Source organism: Vanessa tameamea, chromosome 9, assembly GCF_037043105.1.
Source record: "Vanessa tameamea isolate UH-Manoa-2023 chromosome 9, ilVanTame1 primary haplotype, whole genome shotgun sequence".
Classification (NCBI taxonomy): Eukaryota; Metazoa; Arthropoda; class Insecta; order Lepidoptera; family Nymphalidae; genus Vanessa; species Vanessa tameamea.
The window spans coordinates 13,349,821-13,377,559 of record NC_087317.1 but is presented as its reverse complement, the minus strand read 5'-3'; the positions used below and the strand labels follow the sequence as shown (position 1 = coordinate 13,377,559).

The window sequence follows — 27,739 nt, the reverse complement described above, 5'->3', positions numbered from 1 at the left end:
CGGGTGGCAACCTGCATGTGTCTTATTTCTGTGAAATTATTTCACGGGTGTATCCACCAACACGCATTCGATCAGAGTGGTGGCAAATGCTTTGAAACCTTTAAGTATGTTTAAGTAGATTCCTAAATGGTATAAATTAGACCCGATAGGTGGCGTTGCAATCGGGAAGTAAAATAAGTCTTATTTCACTTCTACAAAGAAAGCTAGTTAATTATAAATTCAAAAACGACTTGAGTGGTGCAATTATTATTTTTTTGAGTAACACATTTGAACCTTATAACACTGCAAATAACTTTAGGACTGCAAGAATAAACAAAACTTTTATATAGATCAAACTTATGGCCCAGAAATATTTCTTACTATATTATTATCACAATAATTATAGAGATACTAAAGGTTTTTTTCTATTTCATTTCATCATATATGTTTGGATTTGTTTACACAACACAATGACATAATAGTAATTCTATTTTTCTTATTGGTAACATTCTACCAAGAGTGACAACACTAAATGCTCGTTCAGAAAACAATGTCATCTAATTTGTTTACTAATTTCATTGTCACGTAGTCACCATAAAGCTATTTGTTATATTAATTCTTTATTGCAATGACTATAATTAGAAGCAATATAACAAAATCCATCTTATATTTTTTAACTTCAAAACTTACATAGCCGATAAAAGCAAGACTTAATAAAGTTTCCTTCATGTATTGAACTGATATCTGTCAGCTGTACGGAGGGAGGGCTATCAAGCTGTCAGATGGTGAATAGCAAAGCAGAGCGGTAGTGAGAATAATTTTAACAAATATGTGTTTTTATTTCCAATTTCATACGCATAGGTAATCGCCGCGCCTAGCTTTAGCTTTAGGTTAATTACGAACGGGGACCAGGGTCGCTACGGGTGCATAATGGGCTCTAGAGATAGGGACACAAAATCCCTTCACGACAAGTTGAAAGTGTTCTTCAAGAAGGGTGCATCGGGTGCGTATTGCTACTGTGTGTATGCGCGGTGTAACCGCAAGCCGGTGACGTAGATTTCGTGATTAACGAGTGTTCCCGTTTACGGTCCCAGCGCCCGTTGCGGCTCAAAACGAGCTGGTGGTGACGGCAGAACTGCGGCGAGAGCTGGGTCCTGAGACGCCGCTTAATCGCCGCCTCCGTGCCGTCAAGGAGGTCGGCGACAAGATCCTTCACATTCGTGTCCAAGATGTGAGTTACCTACCTTCAATTATCCTTATACCCTCATCTTTAACCTATCTGTCTTATGCAATATTATTATGTTTTTTCATTATATTTTCCAACTAAGATCTTTTTACTTGAGCAATATACTTCAATAAATAATTTTATGTGTTTTTAATAACTCTTTTTCCTTCATTAAATCTATGAGTAACATTTGTACAACTTGTACCAATTTAAATGTATTTAATTCTTAATGGTTACTTTTCACACTATTTTATATTGAGATAAACTATAAATTGCTAAAATTTACCACAGTAAGTTAGTTAAATAAAATCTTTAAATCTCTTTAGGTGTATTCACTGGTGTAGTAAAGTGGGTGTTATGAATATATTAAGAGCAAGTACCAGTACTTTCAAGGCATTTTTGAAGCGTTTGTATTTTACAATTACCAAACCAAACATGCAACTCATACAATTTATTTAACTTATTTACATTATTACATATAAAAAATATTAAGTTTCCATACTATAAATATAACTTTATTACTAATTACTTAGTGTTAACTCATATAACTGTTACTATGAATCAATGAATATGAATCAATCATACAATATGTCTAGATAAATAAGGATTATTTTCTAAATTCTCTATGTATACACGAGGAAATACAATTTTGTGAATACTCATACTCATACCCAAAGTAATATAAGATTATAACTATTTATGAATACAATTTCTTTCTTTACATTGCTTTAGACTGAGCCTATTCACTGTTCAGTCTGTAGTAGATAGTTTTTGTGTGTTTAGTGTATGTATGCTATACACACATACAGTTAAAACTTATGTTGATCCTTTGATAAAAAAATTCAAGGAGTACTCTTTTGATATAAATATATATATTTTATTGTGTTGGTAGGAGGACGAGCAAATGGACGTGAATGGTGGTGTCCACTTACCTGATGGTATGTGGAGACCATCATACACAATGGCTCTGTAAGAAATAGTAACTATGCCTTACATCACCTATGTGTCACCAACCTTGGGAACTAAGATGTTACGGCCCTTGTGCCTGTAGTTACACTAATAAATATTTTCTATAAACTCAACTCAACTCAAATTCCTTTATTCAACATAGAAGCATTATACTTACTTATTGATAGTCAAATTAAACACTACCTCCGGTTCGGAAAAGGAAACACCCTGACCTGAGAAGAACCAGCTAAATTGAATTCACAGATATGGGAGATATGTAGCATTTTGCATTAATCATTATAGCTATATTAGTTTTTTTTTCATATCATTATCACAACATTAAGAGAAGGTTCTCAATAACTTTGTATTAATTTTTCGTATGTTCAGTGATGTTTTTCAGATTAATTTTCAATGTTTCTTTTTTGTTAAAAACAAGGTACCTCAGGAGTTGTCCCATGTAAATTTGGTCAATATTTGATAAAAAGATAATTGACAAACTATTCATATAGTTTATTAGTAAGGGAAATAAACATTGTCCAAATGTATAATATGTCGACTAATGTTAATTTTTCTTTTCAACGCAAGAATATCTTGAAAAGAAAAATGATTGCATGAAAGGATCCATAACAAATTTTTTTTTTATTAAATGCTATGCTTACTAATCTTTTAGAGAAAAGTAATATCAACAAAATTATCTTTATTATTATAAATTTCCAAAGTCTGAAATATGTATTTTCACAGCTTTGTAGAATCTGATTTTCTATAAGGTGTGCACCTGTAAAGAATTGCAATTATTTAGCGATGCAGCAACAATTACAAAGATTTGTTTGACCAATGCCTGTTGAAAAAACAGAAATTATTTTTTAGGATTACAATACAATTTCTCAATTGAATGCTATTTTCAATATCAAAAGATTGTGATACATTTCTATTTATATTTCAGGGTGGTGTTGAAAAAATTTGGGCTTGTACAAGGGACCTTCTCAAAGACTCAAATGTAGAAGCACGCCACACAGTACTTGGTTTACTAAGATGTATTGCTGAAGGTCAATCAGAACTGCTTATAATGCGCACCATTTTATTCCGGTACCTGCAGGAGACGCACCTGAACCATCCACCAGAAGATTATCAACTCCGTTTTAAATTACTTTACACTTTAACTAACACTGGAAAGGATATTAAATGTCTTGAAGAACAGGTTTGTCTGACCATAAAATTGACTTAAATTAAGTACAACAACATTGTATATAAACAAAATTTTAATTGCAACATTACCTAATGATGCCTTTTATGGTCTTGAATGACAATTCAATTATGCAACAAAATTCATACCTTTTCTTGTATGGTTTACATAATCAGCCTGTAAATTTCCCACTGCTGGGCTAAGGCCTCCTCTCCCGTTGAGGAGAAGGTATGGAGCATATCCACCACGCTGCTCCAATGCGGGTTGGTGGAATACACATGTGGCAGAATTTCGTTGAAATTAAACACATGCAGGTTTCCTCACGATGTTTTCCTTCACCGCCGAGCACGAGATGAATTATAAACAAATTAAGCACATGTCAATTCAGTGGTGCCTGCCTGGGTTTGAACCCGAAATCATCGGTTAAGATGTACGCGTTCTAACCACTGGGCCATCTCGGTTGTGTATCTGATGGTTTAGTATGTGAAAATATAAAATAATATATACATTTCTATCATATTCTATATAAGGTGTACAACTTAGTGGGGCCTGACTCGTTGACTAGCACTTTTCAGTCACCACTTATTTAGGTGACCACTTACCATCATGAGGCCTTTGTTTGTAAAATTGGGTATGAAAAAAAAAAATATAAATATTTATGTAATAATATTACATATATCTTTATATTCCAGATTGGGCCATTTTTGATAGAATGGCTGCCACATATCCAAGCGCCGGCGCACATAAAAGACTTCGTCAGTCTCATCACAAATGTTGTAAAATTTAATGCTGTCTATTTAGATGAGGAAATCGTTCATGGAATTGTTAAGTATGTTCCTTTATTAGAACACATCAAGGCTACCTGCCTCTACAAATAGTAATTTGCTTTACTTTTGCATTTATTTATTTTCATTAAATATTTGTAGCAATGCATGTCATCTCTGCGTGTACTCCTCGGACCCGGGAGTAGTCCAGGGGTGCCTGTCGCTTCTGGAAGCGGTCGTGTCGTACTCGCTGCTACCGCGCGCCGCTCTGCGGACCTTCGTCGCCGCTCTCTGCCGGACCGTCAACATAGAGCATTACTGTCAGAACAGTTGGAAGGTATCGATAGCAGGCGATGTCTTTCGGTACGCAAATAATACATGGATATCCATTAATACTCATGAAATGTTTTCATCCGCAGCTGATGCGCTACGTGGTGGGCGCGGACATGGGGCACGCGGCGCTGCAGGAGATGGCGGAGCTGGTGCGCGGCGCGGGGGACGCCGAGGACGCGGAGGAGGGCGCGGGGCTGGCGCGCGGGGCCGTGTTCTACATCAACATGGCGCTGTGGGGGCCGCGCCGCGTGCGCACGCTGCACGTGTCCTTCCTGGCCGTGCTGCCCGCCTTCCTCAAGGTGGGTCCCCATATGCCAAACATGTGCCGCGTGGTCTCGCTTGTGCACGTTTAACTGAATCGTGTCGTTGCAGGCGCTGGCGGGGCGGCAGGCGGTGGTCACTTACGAAGTGGTTGTGGCGCTGCAGAGCCTGGTGACGCGCGTACCCCTGGAGGTGGACGAGGTTGCCTGGGATCTCGTGCTCGCCATCATCCGTGCCGTGTTACAGCAAGATAGTCAGTTTCATGCGTCTTACAATTTTTTACTATTGTCTTACAGTTTTTCTATAATAAATATTCATAAAAAACTAAAATGGAATGTAAATACTTGGTTATCGAAGAAGTAATTATTGCGTTCTGGAACTCTCGTGTAGTATGTCGTCATTCAGATCCAACCGCTGATACATGAGTCGCGATCATTTCAGAAAGCTTCGACCCCCCCAACGAGCTGATCCACAGCCGCGTGCACGCGCTGATCACCTCCATCGAGCAGCTGCACGAGGCGGGGCAGTTCCTCGGCGACGCGGACGCGCTGCTCGACCTCGTCGACTTCTGCGGACACGACCGGCCGGTGAGTCGAGCGGCAACCCTCGGAGCGCCGAGCCGCTGCCGGTGTCACCTCACGGCCTCCCCGCAGGAGGCGTCCACCATGCGGCTGCTGACGGAGCGCTGCGCGGCGCTGGGCGGCGCCGACGCGAGCGCGGCGCTGGCGCTGGCGGAGCGCTACGTGCGCCTGGAGCCGCGCCTGACCGTGCGCCTGCACGCGCTGGCCTGCGTGCTGGCCTATATCAAGCGCAACCGCTGCGGCCACGGCGAGGAGCTGGCGGAGCGCGTGGGCGGGCCCGTGGCGGCGGCCTGCGCGCAGGACGCCGAGCCGGCGCTGCGGGCCGCCGCCGCGCGCGCGCTGCCCGACCTGGCGCGCATGTGCAGCTCCGACGTGTGCGTCGACCTCGTCGACCAGCTCGAGAAGGTGACCCTCTCCGACGTTCCGCTTGTCCGCCGGCGAGCATCTCGATAACCGCGCCTCCCGTCCGCCGTTGTAGATCCTGAACCGCCCGTTCGAGATGTACGTAGCCGACGTGTCGGTCCCGGCGGACGCGGACACGTCGGACTTGCGGCTGGCGGCCGTCGGGCTGCTGGAGCTGCTGCACGACAAGCTGCTGCGGGCCCCGGCCGCCCACGCCGCGCGCGCCTTCCTCGTGCTGCTCGACCACCTCGACCATCACTACCGCCGGCCCGCGCTGCTGCACCACCACCCGGATATACGACTCAAGGCGAGTAACATCCCTCGTATGTTCCGCGTAGGCGGACATATGCCTCGCGATTACTCACTCAATAGGGAAACTCGGACATAACGACCCGACAATGTTTCAGATTTTCGATATGCTGTTTGCCCTCCGTGCGAACGCCTTCAACTGCGTCGGGTTCTGCTACGAAGGGGGGACGGCGGTGTACGGGGCCGCGGCGCTCCGGCTGCGGCCGCTGTGCTCGCCCTTCCTGCTGGCCGAGCCGCCGGCCCCGCGCGGCCACCAGCCCGCCAGCCAGACGCAGGGCAAGGACTTGCCGCCGGTACGTGCGCCCCCCTCAGCCGCCGAGCCGCCGAGCCGCCGCCACTAACCGCCGCCACTAACCGCGGGCCCCGCAGGGCGCGTGCCTGCTGCCGGTGGGGCGCGCGGCGCGCACGCTGACGGCGGCGCTGACGCGCGAGGCGGAGTGGGCGGTGCTGGCGCACGTGCTGCGCGCGCTGCCGCAGCTGCTGCACGCGCGCGCGCTGGCCGTGGGGCGGCGCGCGCAGGACCTGGACCTGCTGGCGTCCACGCTGTGCTCCATGGTGGCGGAGCGCGGCCCGGCGGGCGGCGGCCGCCTGCTGCTGTCGGAGCTGCACGCCGCGGCGCTGCCGGCGCTGGCGGCGCTGGCCTCGTACCACGCCTACCTGGAGCCGCAGACGCAGCAGCGCATCGTGCGTTGTCTTCTCAAATACGGGATGGGTAACCGCTTGATACTTGTTTGTAACTTGAATGAGTCGAAACGGACGAGCAGTAATTATTTTTTCATAAAAATACGATCTTGACTCTCACGCCTGACCCGTTGCAATGTATGACATGAATAATGAATGATCGAAGTTACCGTATTCCAGTGCTCCGCACTCCGCAGCCGTACATAAACGCGCTGACCATCTTCACGCTGGAGACGCGCGACACGATGGTCAAGATGCTGCCCGAGGTGCTGCTCGACCTGTCCAAGATATCCGACACGAAGGCGATCGCCAGCCCCATGCTGGAGTTCCTTTCCAGTAACATTTACCTTGACACTATACAAATCTATTATATATAAATCAATAAAACACGTCACATAATCAGCTCTGAATCCGATGGTTGCAGCGCTGACCCGCCTGCCGCGCGTGTTCGCGTCGTTCGTGGAGGACCAGTACATGTCGGTGTTCGCGATCCTGCTGCCGTACACCAACCCGTCGCGCTACAACCACTACGTGGTGTCGCTGGCGCACCACGTGATCGCGGCCTGGTTCCTCAAGTGCCGTCTCTCCTACCGCAGAAACTTTGTGCGATTTATCATACACGTAAGTCGGATATGCGCCCATAGACAATGGCGCTGTAAGAAACATTAACCATTCCTTACATCACCGATGCGCCATCAACCTTAAGTTCCTTGTGCCTGCAGTTACACTGGCTCACTCATCCTTCAAACCGAAACACAACAATACTGAGTACTGCTGTTTGGCGGTAGAATATCTGATGAGTGGGTGGTACCTACCCAGACGGGCTTGCACGAAGCCCTACCTGGTGGTAAGTGGTCACCACCGATCACAGACATAAGCACTGCCAGAATAATAAGATGTGATAATATGAATTGCTGTTTTGTGGAAAAGTAATGAATATGGCCTGGTACGTATCCAGACCTGCACAAAGCCCCATGTACGCGCGAGAGAAAAGTGGACTGTAGTTTAGGAAAAAGGGGAGTTGTTACCTCAAAACTGGGCTCTGACTTATGAAGACACGTTCTTCTTGGGAGCGCTCCCTTGGTCTTCATACACTCGAAGAACACAGCCAAAGGGATGGGTGATATTACAGGAGAAGGATAAGTCCGTTACCAAGCTAATTTCAAAAGCGCGGCGCACTCACACAACACACGTTACCGCGGCTCACACGAGAAGGGAAGAGAAAAAGGAAGTACGTCATACGTCAAATCATTCCATAGACAAATATTGACGTTTCAATGTACGCATAAACCTAAATACGCTACACCCGACCACCAAGTGAATTATTACAAGTATTCTTTCGACACTTTGAAGTGAAGGTGTAAGGTGCACTTCAAGAAGAATCATACTATTTTGGTAATTAAAATATTTAGATCTGGTTTCTTCAGACCGTGCGGGTGCCATTTGTAAGGCGCAGCAACGCATTCTTCGGATCTTATTTTAGCGGACACAGTTGTACTTCATAGAAAACAATTTATGATGTCCGTATCAAAGTTAACCGTGTCGGCAGGGCTTGCACAACTACATAATAATGCCGTTCGAGGAGCAGCTGCAGTACAAGTCCAACCACTTCCATCAGAGCGTCAACGAGGACTCGTCCAACAGGCAGAGGAGCTCCAGTCTCGTACGTTTCTATTTTTATACCATACACAAAGAACATTCATTTGCGTTTTCTATCCTGTATATATACCTGTGTATATATACTAAGCCAGTAGAGAAGTGGTATTTGTCTATGAAACTACTCGTTCGCCGTGACAGGGCTCCAAGGCGGTGTCTCGCGCGCCGCTCTCGGGGTCGCGCGGGGGAGCAGCCGTGGGGGCTGGGGGCAGTGCGGGGGGAGCCAGCGCTCCCGCCGCCTTCCATGTGGAACTCACCGAGACCTGTGTCGACTTGCTTGCCAGATATACCTTCACACCCTGCAGCGTCAAGCCGCAGAGGTAAAATTTAATTAAAATTTTATTAAATATTTTTTTACATTTCAAACAACTCTATTTAATATTTATTTCTAATATACTATTTCAAAATAATAGGCTATTTGACTGGTTTTTAAAATCTATTTTATATTATTTAGTGGAGGTTAAGGAACCCAGTAAAAGTTGTTATTTTTTAATTCTAGTACATATTTACTGAAAAATATCAAATTAAAAATTCCATATTTAAATAGGTCGGAGGTCGGTGAAGTCACTTGCCTGTACTGTAATCTGTGGCACATACAATCCACATACAGTAGGCAAACGAGGTTAACAAGCAAGTGACGTCATCAAGTCCGACCAATCAGGAGCGTTTTGTGTCACGTTACAAACGTTTAAAAAAATGCATTTTTATTTATGGAGGATTATTGAATAAATCATTTTTAAACTCATAATATATACGGATTACAATAATGGACACTTTATTTTTCGCATTGTCAAATAGCCTATTAATTAAAGTGGAATCTATGTCAGCTGATGTAACGAATATGACCTTAAGGAGCGACACGGCCGAGTTCCTCTTCAACGGCGGGCAGTCGACCACGTGGCTGGTGGGACACAAACTGATCACCATCACCACGTCCGGCTGCTTACAGAACTCCATCAAGCAGGGCTTGTGCGAAAGGTGATGACGCTCGATACGTTCATTATATACACTATTTTAAGGTAAAGTGTCAGGCGACGTGAACGGAGGTGGGTTCGAGCTTCGATCCTCCCGGGCGAGAGTTTGCAAATATTTACCTGAACACCCCGTCGGGGTCCAGCTCCGCCGTGACGAGGGTGTGCGTGTGTGCAGGTGCGCCACGCTGTGCCGCCAGCACGCCGACGGCGCGCCCGCCGCGCCCGCCGGCCCCGCGCCCGCCGGTCCCCCCGCCGGCCCCGCCGCCGCCGCCGCCGCCGACGACGCGCCGCAGGTAGCGCCTCGTGGTCCGCACGTACAATCGCCGTTACCGGTGATACTTCAAAGTCTAGCTCCGAATTTTTGATACGCTCAATCGCTAAATATTGTCATGAAATCACCGAATAAACCGTCGCGCGTGTTTGAAGTTGCAGGTGAACGACAACTCCGAGGCGGCCAACCAGCTGCAGGTGCACCCGCACGCGGCGCCGGAGGTCAAACGGTACGTGCGCGCGGCTAGCGGGGCCGCCCCCTTGTAGTACATACATACATACATACATACATACATACATACATACATCGGTGTCGCTGCCTCGTAAGTCTTGGGCTAAATTAAATTGTTCATGGTCGATATCCTTTCAACAGATAATATTAGACACTCGTTGAAAGTTGATGACAAAGATGATGATGATGATGATTGTCGTCACTCGCCCACCGGCGTCACGGGTTACTTTCGCCCGACTCCAGCCTGCGTGTCGAACGAAAAACTAAAATTAGAGTTGTTTTGAAACAGCCGGTGTGGCTTGAGCTTAGCTGTTTTGATTTAACTCATCTTGCAACGCTGAGTCTGTAGATTAATCGGCTATTGACTGTTTGTATCGACTAATAATGCTTTTCTAAATGAACCTTTATCAATTACGTAATTAACACGGACGCATGTCGCTTTCGACTAATACTTTTGTGTATCATTCCAACGGTGTGACGTATGGCGAGTGCACTGTGTGCGTGCGTGCACAGTGTAAGCGTGTAAGTGTGGGTGTGTGCAGCTACAGCAAGTACTCGCTGCAGCACAGCCGCTCCACGGAGACCTCCTGCTCCTCCCTGTCCATCTCCGAGCTGCAGCCGCCCTCCAGCGGACACACCACCAGGTCGGCCGCGCCCAACCCCTCCCCCTGCTCACTCCTCTACGTTCCCCATAGTGTCACTCGTAGGATCGAATATTGAATACTTTAATGTCATTGTTTTCTCCTTTTCTTTTTCTGAAATTGTCGTTGATGTTATAAGTTGCTAGCTAAATAAAGAAACAGAAGCAGACCCAAAAGTTTTCAGTCTTTGATGAATTAAAAATGTCTAATTTACCAATTTTTTCCAATTTCTAATTTAATTAGCTGGAGCCTCTCGTGCTGCTATTTCTTTCTCGCTTTTTATACAAAATTGCACGCCTCGCATCTTCGTAGGCTTCCTCGCATCACCCTAGAGGTGCTCCTGTAACGCAGCCAAGACAATCACGCGAGGGCCGAAGGCGGGCGGGCGTGTGATTATTTTGCATGCGAAGCTTGCGCAAGTGTTTCGTTTCACTCGACTCGATAAAAAACTTTACTACTATATTTTTGTAGCAGCAAACGATTCTTTTGATTTGCTTAGCGCGTAAACATCTGAAATGATTTTGTGTAACCTCGATAACGTCTCCCGTCGCGTTCGCCTCGCAGGCAGAACTCGGCGGAGAACAAGACGAGCGACCCCGTGTACGACGCCCTCAACCAGTTCTCGCAGCGCTTCGAGAAGCTGTCCAAGGAGGTGGTGAGTGCGGGCGGGGCGGGCGGGGCGGGCGGGGCGGGCGGCGCGCGGGCGGCGCGGGCGCGGAGTGACGGTGCGCGTGCGCAGGAGGCGGCGGGCGAGTGGTGGCGCGTGGGCGCGCTGGCGGCGGCGCGCGCGTGCCCGTGCTGGTGCGCGCGCTGGGCCGAGCTGCACGTGCGCTCGCCCACCGGCGACGTGTCGTGGCTGCTGCGCATGCAGAACAGGGTGAGCGACGCTCTCGACGCACTCGACGCTCTCGCTCGCGTGTCGGCCCTGTGTGACCCTTCGCCGTCCGCAGATCAGCTCGTGGCAGCTGCAGGAGTGGCCGCTGCAGGACGTGCTGGCGCTGCTGTCGCCGCCGCTCAGCGACCCCTCGAGCGGCCTCGGCGACTCCAGGCCCGACCTCGTACGTATCCGACGCCTCCTCTCGCCGTGATCCTCGAGTGGTACACCAAATTGGCATAGCTTAAAGATGAGCCAAATAACAAAAAATAAATAAAATAAAATATGTGCAGTACAAAAGGCGGCATTACGTTATAAAGGGCGAATCACTAGTACTCCTACTGATACCTTAGTCATGGTCATATTTGCATTCCTGCAACCTTCAAGTATCTTTTGCTTTTAAATATTGTAAGATATTCTTCCCTCTAAACTGTGGACCGTTGTGTACATCCCCAGAGCTCCGAAGGCTCGCCACGCTCGTCCAGGTCGGCCTCGCAGCGCTCCCACGCGCCTGATCTCCACAAGTCCAGGTCAGGGCATTCAATACTCGATACTGCTTCTCAGAATCATCGTATCCATAATGGTCAACCATTAACGAATAAATTCCATCGAAGTTCTCTTATATAAAATATTATATAGAATATTTCTCTTATCCGGTGCTCCACCCCTGCCTACATCTAACGCGACCTCCCCAGCTCGGACTCCGTGGTGGGCAGCGACAAGCGCGCGAGTCAGTCGGCGGGCGCCGCCACCCGCATGAGCACGCAGCCCATCAACATCCCCGGCTCGCCGCAGCGGCAGAGCTCGTCCAGCACCACGGACGACGACGACATGCTGCTCATCGTGCCGGAGGTACTTCTCGGCCGCCCGGCGCCCGGCCCGGCCCGGCCGGCCTGCTCTCACGCGCTGTCTGTGCAGGGCAAGTCGCGGCACCCCGTGCGGCGCTCCAACTCGTCCCCGGAGATGTCGTCGTCGTGGAAGGCGGCGGTGCGGGAGCCCGACGCGGACGAGCTGGTGCTGCTGCCGGCCGAGCCCGCGTGAGTGTGGAGCGACCTATACCATCCATTACACATTTTTGTTTATTGCAATTCGCATAAATGCATATCGACTCGTATCCACCGTCTCGGTAAATTTATACTGATTTGCCGAGTCCGGTACGCATATGAAATATGCTGCCGAGTCGAGGTTGAATGAAGGACCGAGTCCGGCACTCCACCAGCAGGGCTCCGATGACGATGCACGCGAGCAAGAAGGTGGGCAAGAAGAGCGACATGCGCGTATCGTGCGAGGCCATACCGGAGGAGATGTGCGGCACCTCCCCCCAGCCGCACCACGCGCACCACGCGCACCACGCGCACCTCATGACGTACAACTCCGACCCAGGTGAGCGCACGCTTCAAGTTTGTGAAATCAATCAATCAAATCAAATATACTTTATTCAAGTAGGCTCTTACGAGCACTTTTGAATCGACATTTAACAAACTATATTAAGTAAAGCTACTACCGGTTCGGAATGTAAATTCTACCGAGAAGAACCGTTTTCAACATCTAAAATTACAGTCATGTTAGTTAAATACAATTATATATGTATGTTATGTCTCCTGCCTGGAAGTTAACAAGCTTTATACTGTGAAAATAAACAAAATTATACTAGACGAGCGGTATCAATATCAGTCAGTTGTCTAATTTTTCTAACCGCGTATGCTGCGGGGCTGAGTCTTCCTGTCAGGGACGATAAATGAGGCCTCCACTGAAGCTTGGAATCCAATGCTAATCCCAAAAAAACCGTAGTATCGGCTACATCAAGACGGCCACCGTTTAAAGATATATTATAATTTTGCTTTCTAAGATTGGCTAGGGTAAAAACTACACATTTTGTTTTTTGAGAATTCAAAACTAAATTATTTACTGCAAACCAATCGTGTATCTGTGATAATGCACCGTTCACGTCGTCATAGTCAGTTGTTTTTTTCCTGTCTACCTTAAAAATCAGTGAAGTATCGTCAGCAAACAACACAATGTCACAAATACCTTTAACAGAACTTACCAGAACTTATATCTAGTATTAAATTGCATGTCCCACGTAATCTGCCTCGACACCCTATTAAAAATACGTTCGCTATACCCAGACACCGTACGAGTACAGGGAAATTCTCGCCTGTTACTCGATGCATCAGGAGTTACAATTCTATAAACAGACTTGAAATAGATATCCACTATCAAAATCTCTTTAGCTTTAAGAAATCAGTATTACACGCTATAAGTGGGTATCATTATTATTATTATTATTATTAATTTAAGAGTGTATTACTTTTTATTGTAATTCAATAGTGCTGTAAATACCTGTAGTGGTGTATCACACTGCAATGGTCCGTGTACTTTTGATTGAATTGCTTTTGTGAATATGCCGATGGTGTTTCAAATAAATAAATTAAAAAAAAATCATAAAAAGGAAAATCATTTATATATACTAGAAATAGAAATGGACCCAAAATTGATCCTTGTGGAACACCCATTTTTAACGTAGATCCAGAAGACTTTATGCCATTAATGAAAACTTGCCGAACTTTATGACTTAAATATGAAGCAATGTGATCAAGAGCTTTACCTTTAATGCCATAGTATTTGAGCTTATATAGAAGCGTCTCGTGTTCTACGCAATCAAATGCTTTAGACAAATCACAGAATACTCGAATAGCATTCTGTGATTTTTCCCAAGCATCGTAAATGTGTTTAAGAAGTGCTATTCCCGCATCAGTTGTCGAGCGACCTCTTGTAAAATCGAATTGCTTACTATGAAAAATAGTATTTGTACCGAAATGGACGAGAAGTTGATTTAAAATATTTTTTTCGAATATTTTACTTAAGTACTTTAAGTAAAATCTATATGGTATTAGATTATTGTATAACTCATTTTCGATCATCACTTACTTTTTTCATGAAAACGACGTAATGAAACATGAAAACAACTTAGCATACTGTGTCTATATAGAAAATAGTGTTTCAAATAGGAACGACGGCGTCCGAGACGGAAGCGGAAACGAAGCCCGAGACGAACAACACGGCCGCCACCGCGACGCACCATCAGCTGCAGAAGGTACCGCCGACCTACAAATCTCCTGAACACTATTTCTAAGTATATTGATATAAGTTAAAAGTTCAAAGGCGTTATATCAGTAGCCATCAGTAATACAATGAGATATAAAAGGTGCGAATAGTGAACGAGGGGTGTCCGCTTCCAGACGAGCAGCGACAGTCGCGTGACGCTGGGCCACGAGGCGGGCGCGGGCGCGGGCGCGGAGGCGGAGGCGGGCGCGGGCGCGGACGCGCGCGACGAGCTGCCGCCGCTGGCGCGCTCCAAGCGCTCCAACACCATCTCCGTCATGAGCCCCACGCGCCGCAACCGGTCTGCGGTCTCCCTATTTTATGACTTACTTGCATTGCAATTCATTTAAAAGTACTGTTTTCTAGGCGTTCAATTTATGTAATCGATTCGGCCTCTTATTTGTTAAACGACACTAACCGCCCAACGTTTCGCAGAGAGCTGACCCGCAACCCTCCCAGCACGGGAGGGGGCGGCAGTGGTGCCGGCGGTGGAGTGTCTCCGTCCTTCGTGTTCCTGCAGCTGTACCACAACATGAGCACCTACCCCATCTCGCCCACTGTCCCCGGTAGCTGCCCGTCCGCTGTACCGTGTGAGTGTTTTGGAAAAGAGTGGTACTAACGTGGCGGTCGTTTGCAGGGGAGACGCCGACGGCTCTGAACCCGCTGATGGGTCGTCCGCTGAAGGTGTCTGGCGTGCAGCACGAGCGAACCATTAAGAACCTCGACCTCGTGCCGCCCCTGGAGACCTACAAGGTAACGACCGAACTAACCCACAAGCGACGCCCGCGTTTATCAATAGGATCGCTTTATACACACTTAGTGAGACTGTGGACTCTGTCTGGTCCAATGCCGGTAATCGAACCGAGGTGAATAATTTCCAGGTCGGTGTCCTGTACGTGGGCCCGGGACAGCAGGACGACGAGGTGGCTATATTGAAGAATGAATACGGTAGTGTGAGGTGAGAACAGAACGCACTCTTTGAATCAATAATTTCCTGTTAAATCTGTTATACTGCTCTTTTTATGTTCCTTCGGTCTACGCAATTAACATTGTCGATATGATGTTTATTTAGTGTGTTCCGAATTAGTTTCTAGATAAATTTTCCGAGCTATATTAAATATAATTTCAATGAACGAAATCGTTACAATGAACACGTAGGTACATGGAGTTTTTGAGGCTGCTGGGTACGCTGGTGCCGCTCGAGGGAGCCGAGGAGCCCAACCTGTTCCTCAACCTAGAAAAGGGTGGCAAGGACGGGCACTACACCTACGTCTGGAACGACGACATCATGCAGGTGCTGTTCCACGTGGCCACCGCCATGCCCAGCTCGCCGCGCGACCCCAGCTGCAACGAGAAGCGCAAGTACATCGGAAACGACTTCGTGTCCATCGTCTACAACGACTCCGGACACGACTTCAACATACACACGATCAAGGTACGACCGGCCACGGCCGCCGCCCGCGAGCGCCTCGAGCGTCCCTAACGCGTCCGCCCCCGCCGCAGGGCCAGTTCAACCTCTGCATCGTCGTGGTGGAGCCGCTCGAGCACGCCATGAACCGCGTCACGCTCAAGAGCAAGGACGAGCGGCTGCGCGGCAAGTTCCTCGCGCACGTCGAGCCGCACTGCGTGTCCGACGCCAACGTGGCGCTGCTGGCCCGCCAGCACGCGCTGCACGCCGCGGTACGTACGCGCCCGGCCCGCCCCCGCCCCGCCCCGCCCCGCCCCGTGCCCCACACGCTGACCGGCCCGTGTCCGCAGCTGGCGTCGCAGATCTCGCAGTCGCTGAAGCTGGGCGGCGCGGCGTACGCGTCCAACTCGCTGGAGCGGCTGCGGCTCATCAAGCGGCTGCGCGCGCGCGCCGAGGACGAGCGCCGCGCCGCCGCCGCGCGCGCGCCCGCGCCCTACGCCGCGCCGCCCGACGCGCAGCGCCGCGTCGCCATCGACGACTTCGACGACTACGCGTAGGCCGAGTCGCGCTCGGTCGCTTCATGATTCATTCGGTCCCTTGGCGTTTTGAGGAGTGACGGACGCACGTTGAAATCTAGTCACGGTAATTGTAGAGAAGTACATTCGGTCGGGAGCGAGTCGACTGCGAATGTGTGACCGGCCGGCCGCTTCGCTCTGAACTTCTGTCGTCGATAGATGCTCTGCGGGAGCCATGAAATGAAGGCAGCTATAAAAATGCCATACTCTTTTCGGTTTCGATGACGAGTCGCAAAAGTGCGAACGACGTATGTGTGCGTGTGCGCACACACACGAACTGTCTGCACTGTTTGTGCTTGAACATCGAAAGCTGCTTAGACTTCGACGTTGCATAGTTTGAGTGTTCCTTAAATGTTAGCACTGTTCGGGATTCAAATTTCAATGTACAAAGCCGAATGCGACGCAATTCTATACTTAAGTATTGTGCGAGCGAGCCAGCAATTCTGTTGAATACAAAAATATTAAAATATCCGAATCCCGCTAACGATATACGGATCGTAACAAGAACCCTGTCGAACTTGAGACTAGCATCATTACTTTATTCAATAAAAACGGTTCCGACGAGGTCTTTGTTCACTCCTGTAAATAAATTTGATAGAATTGATCGCTCGCTGCAACACTCACCATGATATTTGACCAAGGTCCGAGATTAAATGTTCAATGTGATCCACGCATTACGGACGCCTGGTCTGAGACTGAGTCGAGTGTGTCATTGAGAATACGCGATATTGTATGGCGAATGGGGTTAATAATATTAGAAACGTAAAACTTTTATTGGCTTAATGTAATATTAAATGACATCAAGTTGCTGATTTTCAAATTTTTTTCGTACGTTACAATATAAATGAGGTCCTGATAGTAGAAGTCTTCATGTTTAGCTTAAATATGTCGCCGGCAGATATCTTCAACTGAATCACTAAACTTTTTTGTACGTAATATAGAATTGACAACTTGCCTACAACGATTTTTCTAAACGATTATATATTTTATATGCCATTGGAAATCTCGAAGATATCTCTCTGTAGACATTTTATCACCGACCCCAGCTCACCATTGAGCGTCTGCTATGCCGAGCACCTCTATACCCGAGTCATTTGTATTTTAAATAGATCAATGTTGAGAACGATGGAGTAATATGTATTCTCAATCAGATACTCTATAATGAACGGTACTTGTCGATAACAAAACAAAACTATATGTAAAATTCACATAAGTCATTTTTTACATTTTGTGAGATGTGATAATAGTGTAGCGATTAAATACAGTATCTTAATACGATAATACAAATAACGCTGGAGTTTTTCTACTACGCTTCGCTTCGAGACGATCTGACCGGAGGCTGGATTGTGATCCCTGCGATTCCTCCTCGACTATCTTTTGCACAACTTTCAGTCATTTTGATATCTGGCGCTGTCCTTTACTGAAATGAGCCAATGTCATGAAATCATGATGTTATATATTCGGATACTCTGTTTATTGGTGTGTGTGATGTATGTACGCGTACATTTGAATACAATTTAAATATGCCCATTTAACTGCCTCCAGCTGATGATTCACTCGTTGGAAGTGACGACGATGAATATAGAAACCAAAGACGTTATGAATTGCGCAACAGAGATGCGTCTCACTCGTTTAAATTGTAAACAAATGTCGCCCTACACAAAAACAGGTCACGTGATTAAAAATGTAGATAACGACCACGCGGCGACCTGGAGCTTAACATGCACTGGCAACTAAACTACTTACAAGTGAATCTGACGTATTCGATTCTATTATATCGGAGATTACGTTTTATTTCGTATTTAGGTTTGGATATTTATACTGGTATGGTCAGTCCGACGCGAGAGCGCGTCATACGTCAGCGGTCAGACACGCGTGACGCGCAATCTCAGTTCGCCGGTCGCGACCATCTGGCAGTTGAGGCATTTCTTGTTGAAATATTTTATGTAGCAATTTATTTCCTGACGAAAGATTTTGTAATCGAATAAATGATGGCTATTTTTTCGTATGTTTTATTTTTATTCCATTTACTAAAAATCGAAAGAGGTTCTGTTCGGAACAGAGATGAAATGACTAGCGAAACTTAATGAATTAAAAAACAAGATGTTTGACAGTTCAGTATCCATTTTCGGCGGTTAATTGTAACTAGTAAAACTACTGATTAACCATGTTTTTCAAACTGTTGTGTCTCTATTTGACGATAAACGTTTGCATCGCCGAGGAAATGTTCGCGAGCCTGTACAAGGCGCTCGTGGCGAACCGCGTGACGGCGTGCGCGCAGGGCCGCGACGCGCGCGCTTGTGCCGGCCTCGTTTGGCAGCAGCGCTGGGTGCTCACACAGGCTTCCTGTGTTCTCCCTTATCCTGTTGCTTCTATTTACGTGAAGAAAGGGGTTGTCGACTGTAGTCAAAGTTTGTGTTAAAGTCTCTCAAATCTATCGCTTTTTATTAAGCTTAAGGAAAAATCACTTTTGTTTAACTCCTACGTGAGAGGAAGAATTTTCATGTGGTTAATTTAATTAAAGTTCATTTCGAGGTTAGTGAAAACATCGTGAAAAAACTTGAATAAGCGAGATTCCAACCCTTCATAAGTGAGATGGATTTTTTTAGTTATTAACCTAACGTTTTTATGGTACAATATGCGAACCTAACGCCATCTAGACTAAGCAAATATTCTCGTTAACGTCAAACGATTTTGGATGTTACTTTCTGTACAATGTACATCATCAATCGTAAACAACAATAATTACCATTTTTTTTTTCGTAATAAATAAAAATAGTATAATTGATTTGTTGGTTAGATTATCTCGCAATTATTATTCGAATCCCAGTGTGGCTATTACGGTTACAGCATAGCAACTGTTGCTATTAAATATTTGTTACGGATTGATAACAAATCAAATCAATAAATTATAAATCAGTATTATGGACCAATGTAACAGCATAATACTCTATAATACTGATTTATCAACTGCAATATTTATCAATCTGCAACAAATATTTGATAGAAACAGTTGCTGTGCTCTAACCATAATAGCCTTACAGGTCAAGTCAAAAAAGAAAAGATTTGTGTCCGAAAACGACCGCATGGCAGTGCCCTTGACATAAAACAGGACATCATGAATACTGATAGTGTTCCTACATAAGCTATCCTGTAACCAAGGAACATTGCTCTCTAGCATTTCAAATCCTTAATGCTTCTGCGCACAGATATTAATACTCAATCATCGATAGCAACTGGTGACTCATGCACACATCACTTAGTTGCGTTTTACAAGCATCCAATGTACCCGGAGCAGGACCTGGCACTTCTCCAACTGGACTGGCCCATCGCCTCCACAGACCTTATTGACAATCGTACTATCAGTGGCAATATAATTAATAAGTAATTACTTCTTGCTTATTTCCAAAATTTCCTTCTCAAATTCCATGCTTCTAGAGTCCTAATTTATATACATAAAAACTAATCAAATGTTAAAGTATCAATTTACAATATAAATTACTGTAACCTTTTTTTTTGTTTTTGACAGGCTGGATGATTGGTTGAAAAATATTATTTTTACTGAAGCTATGCATATCAAAACAACGTGGGGTTATAAAAGAAGCTATCATAAAATGTACTCAACACCAATGAGAATGTTTCTGGTGACTGTAGTGTTACCGTCTACTTCCTTTATAGTATTATTTTTGTTCATTATATTCTTTACTGGTAAAAGCAGAGGTAATAAAATTCCATACAGGAATCTTAATAATAATAACAAGGAAACTACTTATGTATAACTCACCTAATTAGTTTTATTCTATTAATATAGTACATAACGTGTTTCATAAACCGAAGTTTTATTTACATTATCCACATTGAATATGGAACAGCAAAAAGTTCTGAATTATCTAATTTTAATCTGGTTGTCACAAAACAATTGTCGTGACTTAAAAGCCTACAATAAATAAATACAGCACACACACTAAGACTCTTTTTGCTCCTGATTTAGTTTTCTTTTCCAAACTTTAACCTTGCCACGCAACTCTCGAAGTCTCTTCATCTCTTCTTTGAAGTCTTGATGTTCATCGCGGAATAAACCGTATTCGCGCAGTTTTAGCATCAATGCGTGAGTCTCTACATGTCTAGGGTAGTAGTGAATGATCTCCTCGTTGCTATGCAGTGGCCTGGCTGAGAAAATTTTAACCACTTTCATCGACCTAGAGTTGGTCGGAATCGCGACTTCGCTGAATATTCTGTTCGATAACCTTTTCATCCGTTGTGCGTATTTCGTTGAGTTATTGATAAGTTGAGAATATTTGACAAAATTCGTCGCCATCGTTCTTCAGAAAATTAAACTGAAAAAACAATGTTAATAATTTTTACATAACCTTACTTAACAATTTTTTTATTTCTAGATTCAGTAAGTATAATAAATGGTGTAAAAAATAATTTGTATGACAATTTTATAATTGTTATTATGAATATATTATGTCATATTTCCAATATGAGATAAAACATTCTAAAAAAAAATCCAACAATACTTATTTTATTTACTTTGAAATATTTACTCGCGCTTATTTTCACACAGTTGTCTTTCAAGTGTCAACTTGAGTTAATTCTCACAAAAGTCACAAAACACAAGTGTACAATAATAAAAGTAATGCAGATTACAGATGGTTCAACAAAAAGTTGTCAAGTTATTATTTTCACAGATTATAAGATGCTAATAAATTTCCAAATTGAATTGTCAATACTTTTTTGTGCACCATAATCTTTGAAATAATTATACACTTTATCTTTTATTTTTCACCTAGCACAACAGATCTGATTTAATTGCCGTAGTTTAATTAAGCAGAAAATGAAAAATATCTTGCTTCACTGCATGAAATGAATTTGGTATCTTCTCGCCGCCAAATATAAACTTTAGTATAAAGATTTTCTTAAACACCTCGCAGAATTTTCTTTATTTCTCGATACAATTAAAGTATGTTCATGATTTGTAGCTCTTATGATATAAAATTCAATTCAGTTTAACTAGATTTATTCAAGATTTTTAGGTAAGCAATTTAACAATAAGGGTCGCAATACATTGAGGACAATATTTCGATTTTAGACCTTGAAGATATTTTTTTCAATCGTATAATTTGAAATGATATTAAACTAACACTACTACATAACTAATGCCTAGTATTTAATTATTCCAACTTCTAACACTTGTTTCTACAAGGAAAATAGAAATTTCACGCTCTTTGCTTTTTTATCCTTCACTAGTACCCCAACCCATACTTTTGTTATGTTTTATTTTAAATTAAAATATGATACAAGTTTCAATTGACTGTTATATTTTAAGTGATAAATACACCGCTTTTATTTAATTTTTTTAAGGTTAATCCTTTTCTAATGAATCCTTAAAAATGAGTTTTAATCATTCCATAGTTAAATCTTCCATAAAGATGACCATAGTCTCACAAAATCAATACATTGCAGTTTATTCGGAAAACAGCGCTACGATTGTATTCGTCAATAATTAAACGCAAATACTTACGGAGGGACTTAGAAATAAATTAGAAAATAGTTTTTAATTGTTAACAGTCCAATAAACTCGGTCCGAATGGCGGCTTCAGTGGATGAAGTTGAAGTGATCATTATCAAACCAGTAAGTTTATATCTGAAGATGTATTGTACTTATAAATTTATTAATTATTCATAATATAATTGCACATTATTTATTTATATGACCCTTTATGTGGATCTTATTTGATGGCTTCATCCTCAAGAAAGAACTTTTATTTATTATTATTGAATATATTTTTTTTAATAAAATATAGTGTTGTGCAAATAAAATATTCTATTCTAGGACAAAATGTCAAACAGCTGGACTGGTACATTGAAGATCTGTGCCATGATAGTGTTTGTGTTTGCGTTGTACACTTACCTCCATATTTATATAAGAGGACTTATAATAAAATCTAAGCAACTTGACCGTATAGGAATGTTGGTAAGTGACAAATTTATTTGTTGAATACCAGCTACCTAGTGGTATGAATTGTACCGTATCAATCCCAACTCCATGAACACAATCCTAGCACAATCTTATTAATGAATTGATTTCAAGTGCTGCTGTTACAGAAAGAATAAAAAATAAACAACAAAACATGAAAAGACATAAAAGTACATAGTAAAGCTCTACCGGCATTAATACAATTTGATGTTTATATTTCAGACAGTGAAGGCGGACAATATGATGGAGCATATTTTTGTTATCGACCAAAACATAACCATGTCTTTGGAAGAGCTGATGGACTTAGAGTGATACACCTTTCTTATAAGATAAATAATCTCTCTGTGTATGTATTTTGTATAACATGAGACTATGAATCAATTATTTTCATAGTACATGTCAATATTCTTTGTCACTTTTTTGACAAAAAGAGTGGCAGAGAACATAGTTGTCTGATCAGTGTAGAACCTTAGACTCACACATACACTCAAATCACAATCGTTGGATGTAATAAGTGTTTCTGAAATAATAATGTCTTCATTTCAGTAACCAAATTAATAATATATCAAATAATATCAAATACATTTCCTAGTAAAACAAGCTTGGAACAACCTATCACTAGCTGTTAAGAGGATTATGTTAATTTTTAATCTTTAGGTAGAATTTCTGTGATATTTATCTTTTTAAGTACTTAATGCTGCTTTATTTATTGTAATTTGTTCGTTTATAAACAAAAACATTAGTTTCCTATTTTATTATTTATAGACTAAAATTGTGACTGTCAGGTCAGGAAAGTATTGACTGATTTGTATTGCATTTTAAATAATGTTTCATGACATTAAATTTGCATGTTAATTGTTAAGGTTTAGTAATTTATATATTATAAAATATACATGATATACATATGTATGTTTATTACTGTGAAAGGAATATTAAAATGTAGTCATCAAAAATAAAACACATGTTTCTATCAATTATTATCCCTGTATTTATTTAAATTTGATAGTTGAAGGCAAGATAATCTTTAAATTATTTTAAAATAAATAACAATACATTTCTAAATATTTAAATATAATAAATTTTAACATCAGTATTAAATACAATCTATTGAAGACTAATAAAGTTAATGATGTATCGTTTTATAAAGAGATTCACAAGTACTTAACTCTAAAAAGTAATGTGTTCCTACTCTATTTCAACTACTTATTTAAAATTATTAGAATTTATTCATATTTCATAATTATAACAATAACTATGTGTAAACTAGCTACCGATATGTTAGTTTTTGTGCCTTGGACGACACTTAACATGGCATAGCGATCAGCTTTCGCGTTAATTCTAAACACTGCAGTCCGTTTACGATCCTATGTATAGATATTTATATATTTACCTTAAATTGGAAAATTGCAGCTTTAGGGTAAACTAAAAAGTTTGATCTCGATGAGGTATAGTCTTGATGAGGAAAAAAAATATATCAAATACGTACTAACATTCACTTGTTTTTGGAAATAACTGAAGTTCCGCCTTTCGACTTACAAATTCTATATTTTATTCCTTTTTTTATGAGGTTCAGTTTTTAAAATTTTATATAAAATTACTTAACTATATATTTGCAAACGTTGTTTCTGTGAAAATCTGTAATAATTTTTTTATACATTAATAATATTAGAAAAACTTCGACGGCCTTTTATAGATCGTGTAGCGTGTCAAACTCAAAAACTCAAATGAACACTTAACAAATCACCACAAGAGATCAGTGCCGACTACCTCGGATGGTAGTGCGAGAGGCCGTTGTCGAGCGAGCGGCACACGGCGCTGCTGTCGTCGCGCTCCAGCACGGCGTCGGGCGAGCACAGCCACGGGTCGCGAGTGGAACGCTGCCATTCGTGAAGACGTTCGCGCAAAGTTGATTCGACTTCCTCCAGTGACGGTTTACCTATCCATTGATATTTATTAAGTACAGTTAATCACATAAGTGTCTACTTCAGTAATCATAAATACTATATAATATTATAAATGCTAATAAAATGTTTTAAGATTTGTATGTACATAATTTTTACGTCGTTACAGAATTGAAAGTAATTATCGGTAACTTTTTAAATTTATATATAAAAAGATTAAAAGAGTTCTTATTTTTGTATTGGTGTAGGTTTGTTTTATTGCGATGTAAATTATATTTCACTTATTGCAATGTAGTGTGTACTTAATTACATTACCATGTAAATTATTGATCTCCTCGGGATCACTTTTCAAATCATACAGTTCCCACTGTGATCGGTAGTAATACTGCTTGAGCGTTTTGTACCACGGCAGCTGCTGCTTACTGCGGGTACGGTTAAGGATATCCTAGAAAAACATAGGAGACGCTCATTTTATTTTTTTCACCCTTATCTTTTAAATAAGTAACGTACTATGTAAAATCCTGGAGTACTCATTAGAATTGGTATATAAGTTGCATAAAATTCAAACTCTATTGTATTTTTAAAAAAGCGAAAGAATAAAGATATTTAATTAAAATTATTAAATAAAACAATGTAAGGTACCTGGAAAGTAGGGGAGACATATAAATCTTGATCTATTGGGAACGGCATGCCGTAGTTCAGATTATGTATAAGTTTGTAACGACGCGTGCGCACGGCTCGCATCGGATAGTACATTGTAATCTCGTGATGTGTTTGTGATGCAAATATTGCTTCTTTATCTGAATGTGGCGGCTCTGCAAATAGATATTAGTTAAAAGTAAATTCACACATTTCTAAATAAAAAAAATAATAAATCTCTTATTTTACGTTTACTTATTTTGTGAGACGACATGGTCCAGTGGGTAGAAAGCGTGCATCTATCTATCTATCACCTATGTTTTCAGGCTCAAACCCAGGCAAGCACCACTGAATTTTCATTGTATTTACTAATTAATTTCGTGCTCAATGGTAAAGAAGGGAGTCTGTACCCTTGGAGCCCAAAATTTACAGATTGTTTAATTATTTTTCGAATGAATTGCTAATCTAAGAATATTTTACCCTTTTCTAAGACCGGCAGTAAGCTTTTTGGCTGGTCATCACCCCATATGTCATTGCTCATTTCTTGTTTTCTTTTAATTCCAAACCAGTCCAGCACAGTGGGCATGATGTCCAGCAAGCTGACCATAGCACCAGACGCTTCATTTTTCCTAGCATTAGGTTCAGGTGATGAAATAATTAGAGGTTCTCGAAGTCCGGCGTCATAGAAATTTGTTCGACCGGATGGGAAGGGAATTCCATTGTCAGATGTATACACGACCAGCGTGTCGTCCTTGTGTCCCGCTGTTTCTATTTCTTTGAGCATAAGAGCAACACCTGTAATGTAACAAGTAACAATGTTTAAATAACTTACATAAAATTCATATATATATTTTTATAATTTCTCGAGTTCCGTGCTATGACTGATTTATTTATGTTGACCTTTGTAACGGTATATATTCTAAATAAATTATTTTAAATTATTTATTTTTGGATTGAGAAGTTACCTTGATCAAGTCTTGACATAGTTGTGTACTGTGCTGCAATATCCCTTCGCGCAGCTTCAGTATCCTTAACATTATAATTTTATCTTATACACATTTTAGTAATGTAAACTTTGTATGCATAAATATTTATCAAACAAAATTATGAATATATAAATTTCACAGAGACTTTTGTTTACATTTTTCATAGAATTGTTATGAGTCATTAGATAATATAAAATAGAACGGCTTTTAATTTACATAGCAGTGCCTAAAGTTATGAAAGGAAAATTTACTTGAACATGGTACGGCAGCTGCACCTCATCCCACTGGTAGTACCAGGGCTTCCAGTCTGGGATCAGTCCAGCGCCAGGCTCACCCGAGCCGAACCGTTCGCAGAAAGGTCCCCACTGAGGCTCGCTATGTCCACAGCGATGCGGATCGTGGAATCCAACGTACAGGAAGAAGGGCCTGTCATAATTATAGTAAAATTTAGTTTAAAAGGTGTACAATCTTTGATATCTTATAGGTTTACCTCTCCTCTCAACTTTGGCAAATATTAGGCCTTGTAAACAGCAATATTTTAAGTAAGTTATCCATCTAAAATACATTACTTGTTTTGCTTATTGGCTTCTTCGAGGAATTTTCTTGCGAGCAGTTTCATATGTGTAATGTTACGGCCTACTTGATTGATGTGGTTGTTTTCTTCCGTCTGCTCGAAGTCAAATTGATATACACTCTGGGGCCCAACATGCTTCTTACCAATTATACCTGAAATATGTTAGTAATATTTTACTAATCCGTCAGACTAACGCTTCAACTAAGGCAAATGAAGCCTCCAAAATAAGGATCATTCAAATTATATTGTTTTAAAGGATTTTGATATTGATAAGCACATCTTTTGTACCTTTATTTTTCTTTACAATATTCTTGATGTTGTTCGCGCCTTTCTAAGAAATAAATGTAGTATAAAATAAAATTACCTGTGTAGATTCCATTTTCCCCCAATATTTTTGGCAAACTTGTAACATTATCGAAGGAATTGAAATGATGTACTCCATGATGCAACCCGTACATGCCATTTTGATGACTTGGCGTACCAGTTAAAAGTGCAGCTCGACTAATTAAGAAAGAAGTAAATTTTATATTAATGTAAATTGTATTTACTTATTAATGTAACAAATACCATGAGCATGTTTACAAAGTATATACTAAATTTAGCTAACATTTTCTGACATTTGCAATTTTTCTGTCTATTACTCTGATGTAGTTCAAAACTTTACATACAATTAAACATACCTGGGCGAGCAACTGCTAACGGAAGAAAAAGCATTATTAAAGATGAGGCTGCGTCGCGCTAGTGCATCTATGTTTGGTGTTTGGCAAATCTTATTTCGATACACACCGAGTTCGAATCCTCCATCATCCGCTATTATAAATAAAATTTAAATTAGCTAAATTTTAATCGTAATAAAAGGTCAAGTTTACTGTAAAAATTGTCAAAAAGTTTAAATGTTTACTTAACTAAAATTTAGTTAACTAAACAAATTAAGCTTTTAAATAATTGCAAATGTCAATTTTTTTCAATATAAACGATGTTGATAAGTAGAAACGAACTGACATTCTAGACAAAATAAATTAAATTATAGATATTGTTTACCTAACTGTACTTGTACCTAGAAAACTGTTTTCTTTGAATGAAATAATGTGTACTGGATTAAAGCGATTTATGACTTACCGAGTAATACGAGAACATTACGGGCTTTGTTAGATAACACTGTTTCGGCAGATATTATACATAACAATATCGCGATAACAGCGCCCGGTGAACCTGCCATATCAATATTTCTCTCGAGTGTCGGCCGCTTAGCCTG

At 42.2% G+C, this 27,739-nt stretch overlaps 3 protein-coding genes and 1 long non-coding RNA gene across 5 annotated transcripts; 2 read left to right on the top strand and 2 right to left on the bottom strand.

Moving 5' to 3' along the window:
- Positions 1-27,739, bottom strand: LOC113393804 (N-sulphoglucosamine sulphohydrolase). Of its 2 annotated transcripts, XM_064215759.1 has the most exons (11): positions 27,604-27,739; positions 27,165-27,294; positions 26,849-26,985; positions 26,480-26,636; positions 26,162-26,336; positions 25,890-25,953; positions 25,405-25,719; positions 24,928-25,100; positions 24,601-24,730; positions 24,149-24,320; positions 1-11 (listed from the first exon to the last, which is right to left on the bottom strand). In XM_064215759.1, coding segments are annotated over exons 1-11 (1,554 nt in total). In that variant the 5' UTR covers positions 27,704-27,739; the 3' UTR covers positions 1-10. The 2 variants fall into 2 exon arrangements, with proteins under 2 accessions (XP_064071829.1, XP_026486656.1); XM_026630871.2 differs by lacking the exon at positions 1-11 and having other exon boundaries at positions 24,133-24,320.
- On the top strand, positions 530-18,403 carry LOC113393808 (tuberin). Its single transcript, XM_064215840.1, has 35 exons — positions 530-982; positions 1,074-1,210; positions 3,096-3,350; positions 4,028-4,164; positions 4,262-4,436; positions 4,519-4,731; positions 4,805-4,946; positions 5,135-5,280; positions 5,347-5,679; positions 5,753-5,983; positions 6,084-6,278; positions 6,355-6,697; positions 6,847-7,002; positions 7,091-7,287; positions 8,216-8,329; positions 8,464-8,642; positions 9,175-9,300; positions 9,472-9,628; positions 9,723-9,800; positions 10,312-10,442; positions 11,004-11,094; positions 11,179-11,316; positions 11,390-11,497; positions 11,770-11,843; positions 12,009-12,165; positions 12,232-12,350; positions 12,536-12,696; positions 14,313-14,410; positions 14,556-14,719; positions 14,854-14,984; positions 15,056-15,171; positions 15,300-15,376; positions 15,577-15,853; positions 15,922-16,098; positions 16,177-18,403. The coding sequence occupies exons 1-35, from the start codon at positions 910-912 to the stop codon at positions 16,381-16,383; spliced, it is 5,613 nt and encodes a 1,870-aa protein (XP_064071910.1). The 5' UTR covers positions 530-909; the 3' UTR covers positions 16,384-18,403.
- LOC113393807 (small ribosomal subunit protein mS33) lies at positions 20,171-20,769 on the bottom strand. Its single transcript, XM_026630875.2, has one exon. It carries the CDS (start codon positions 20,717-20,719, stop codon positions 20,366-20,368), a length of 354 nt encoding a protein of 117 aa, XP_026486660.1. The 5' UTR covers positions 20,720-20,769; the 3' UTR covers positions 20,171-20,365.
- On the top strand, positions 21,837-23,105 carry LOC135193412 (uncharacterized). The gene is made up of 3 exons (XR_010309222.1): positions 21,837-22,039; positions 22,241-22,381; positions 22,607-23,105. It is a non-coding gene; the product is annotated as an uncharacterized LOC135193412 (long non-coding RNA).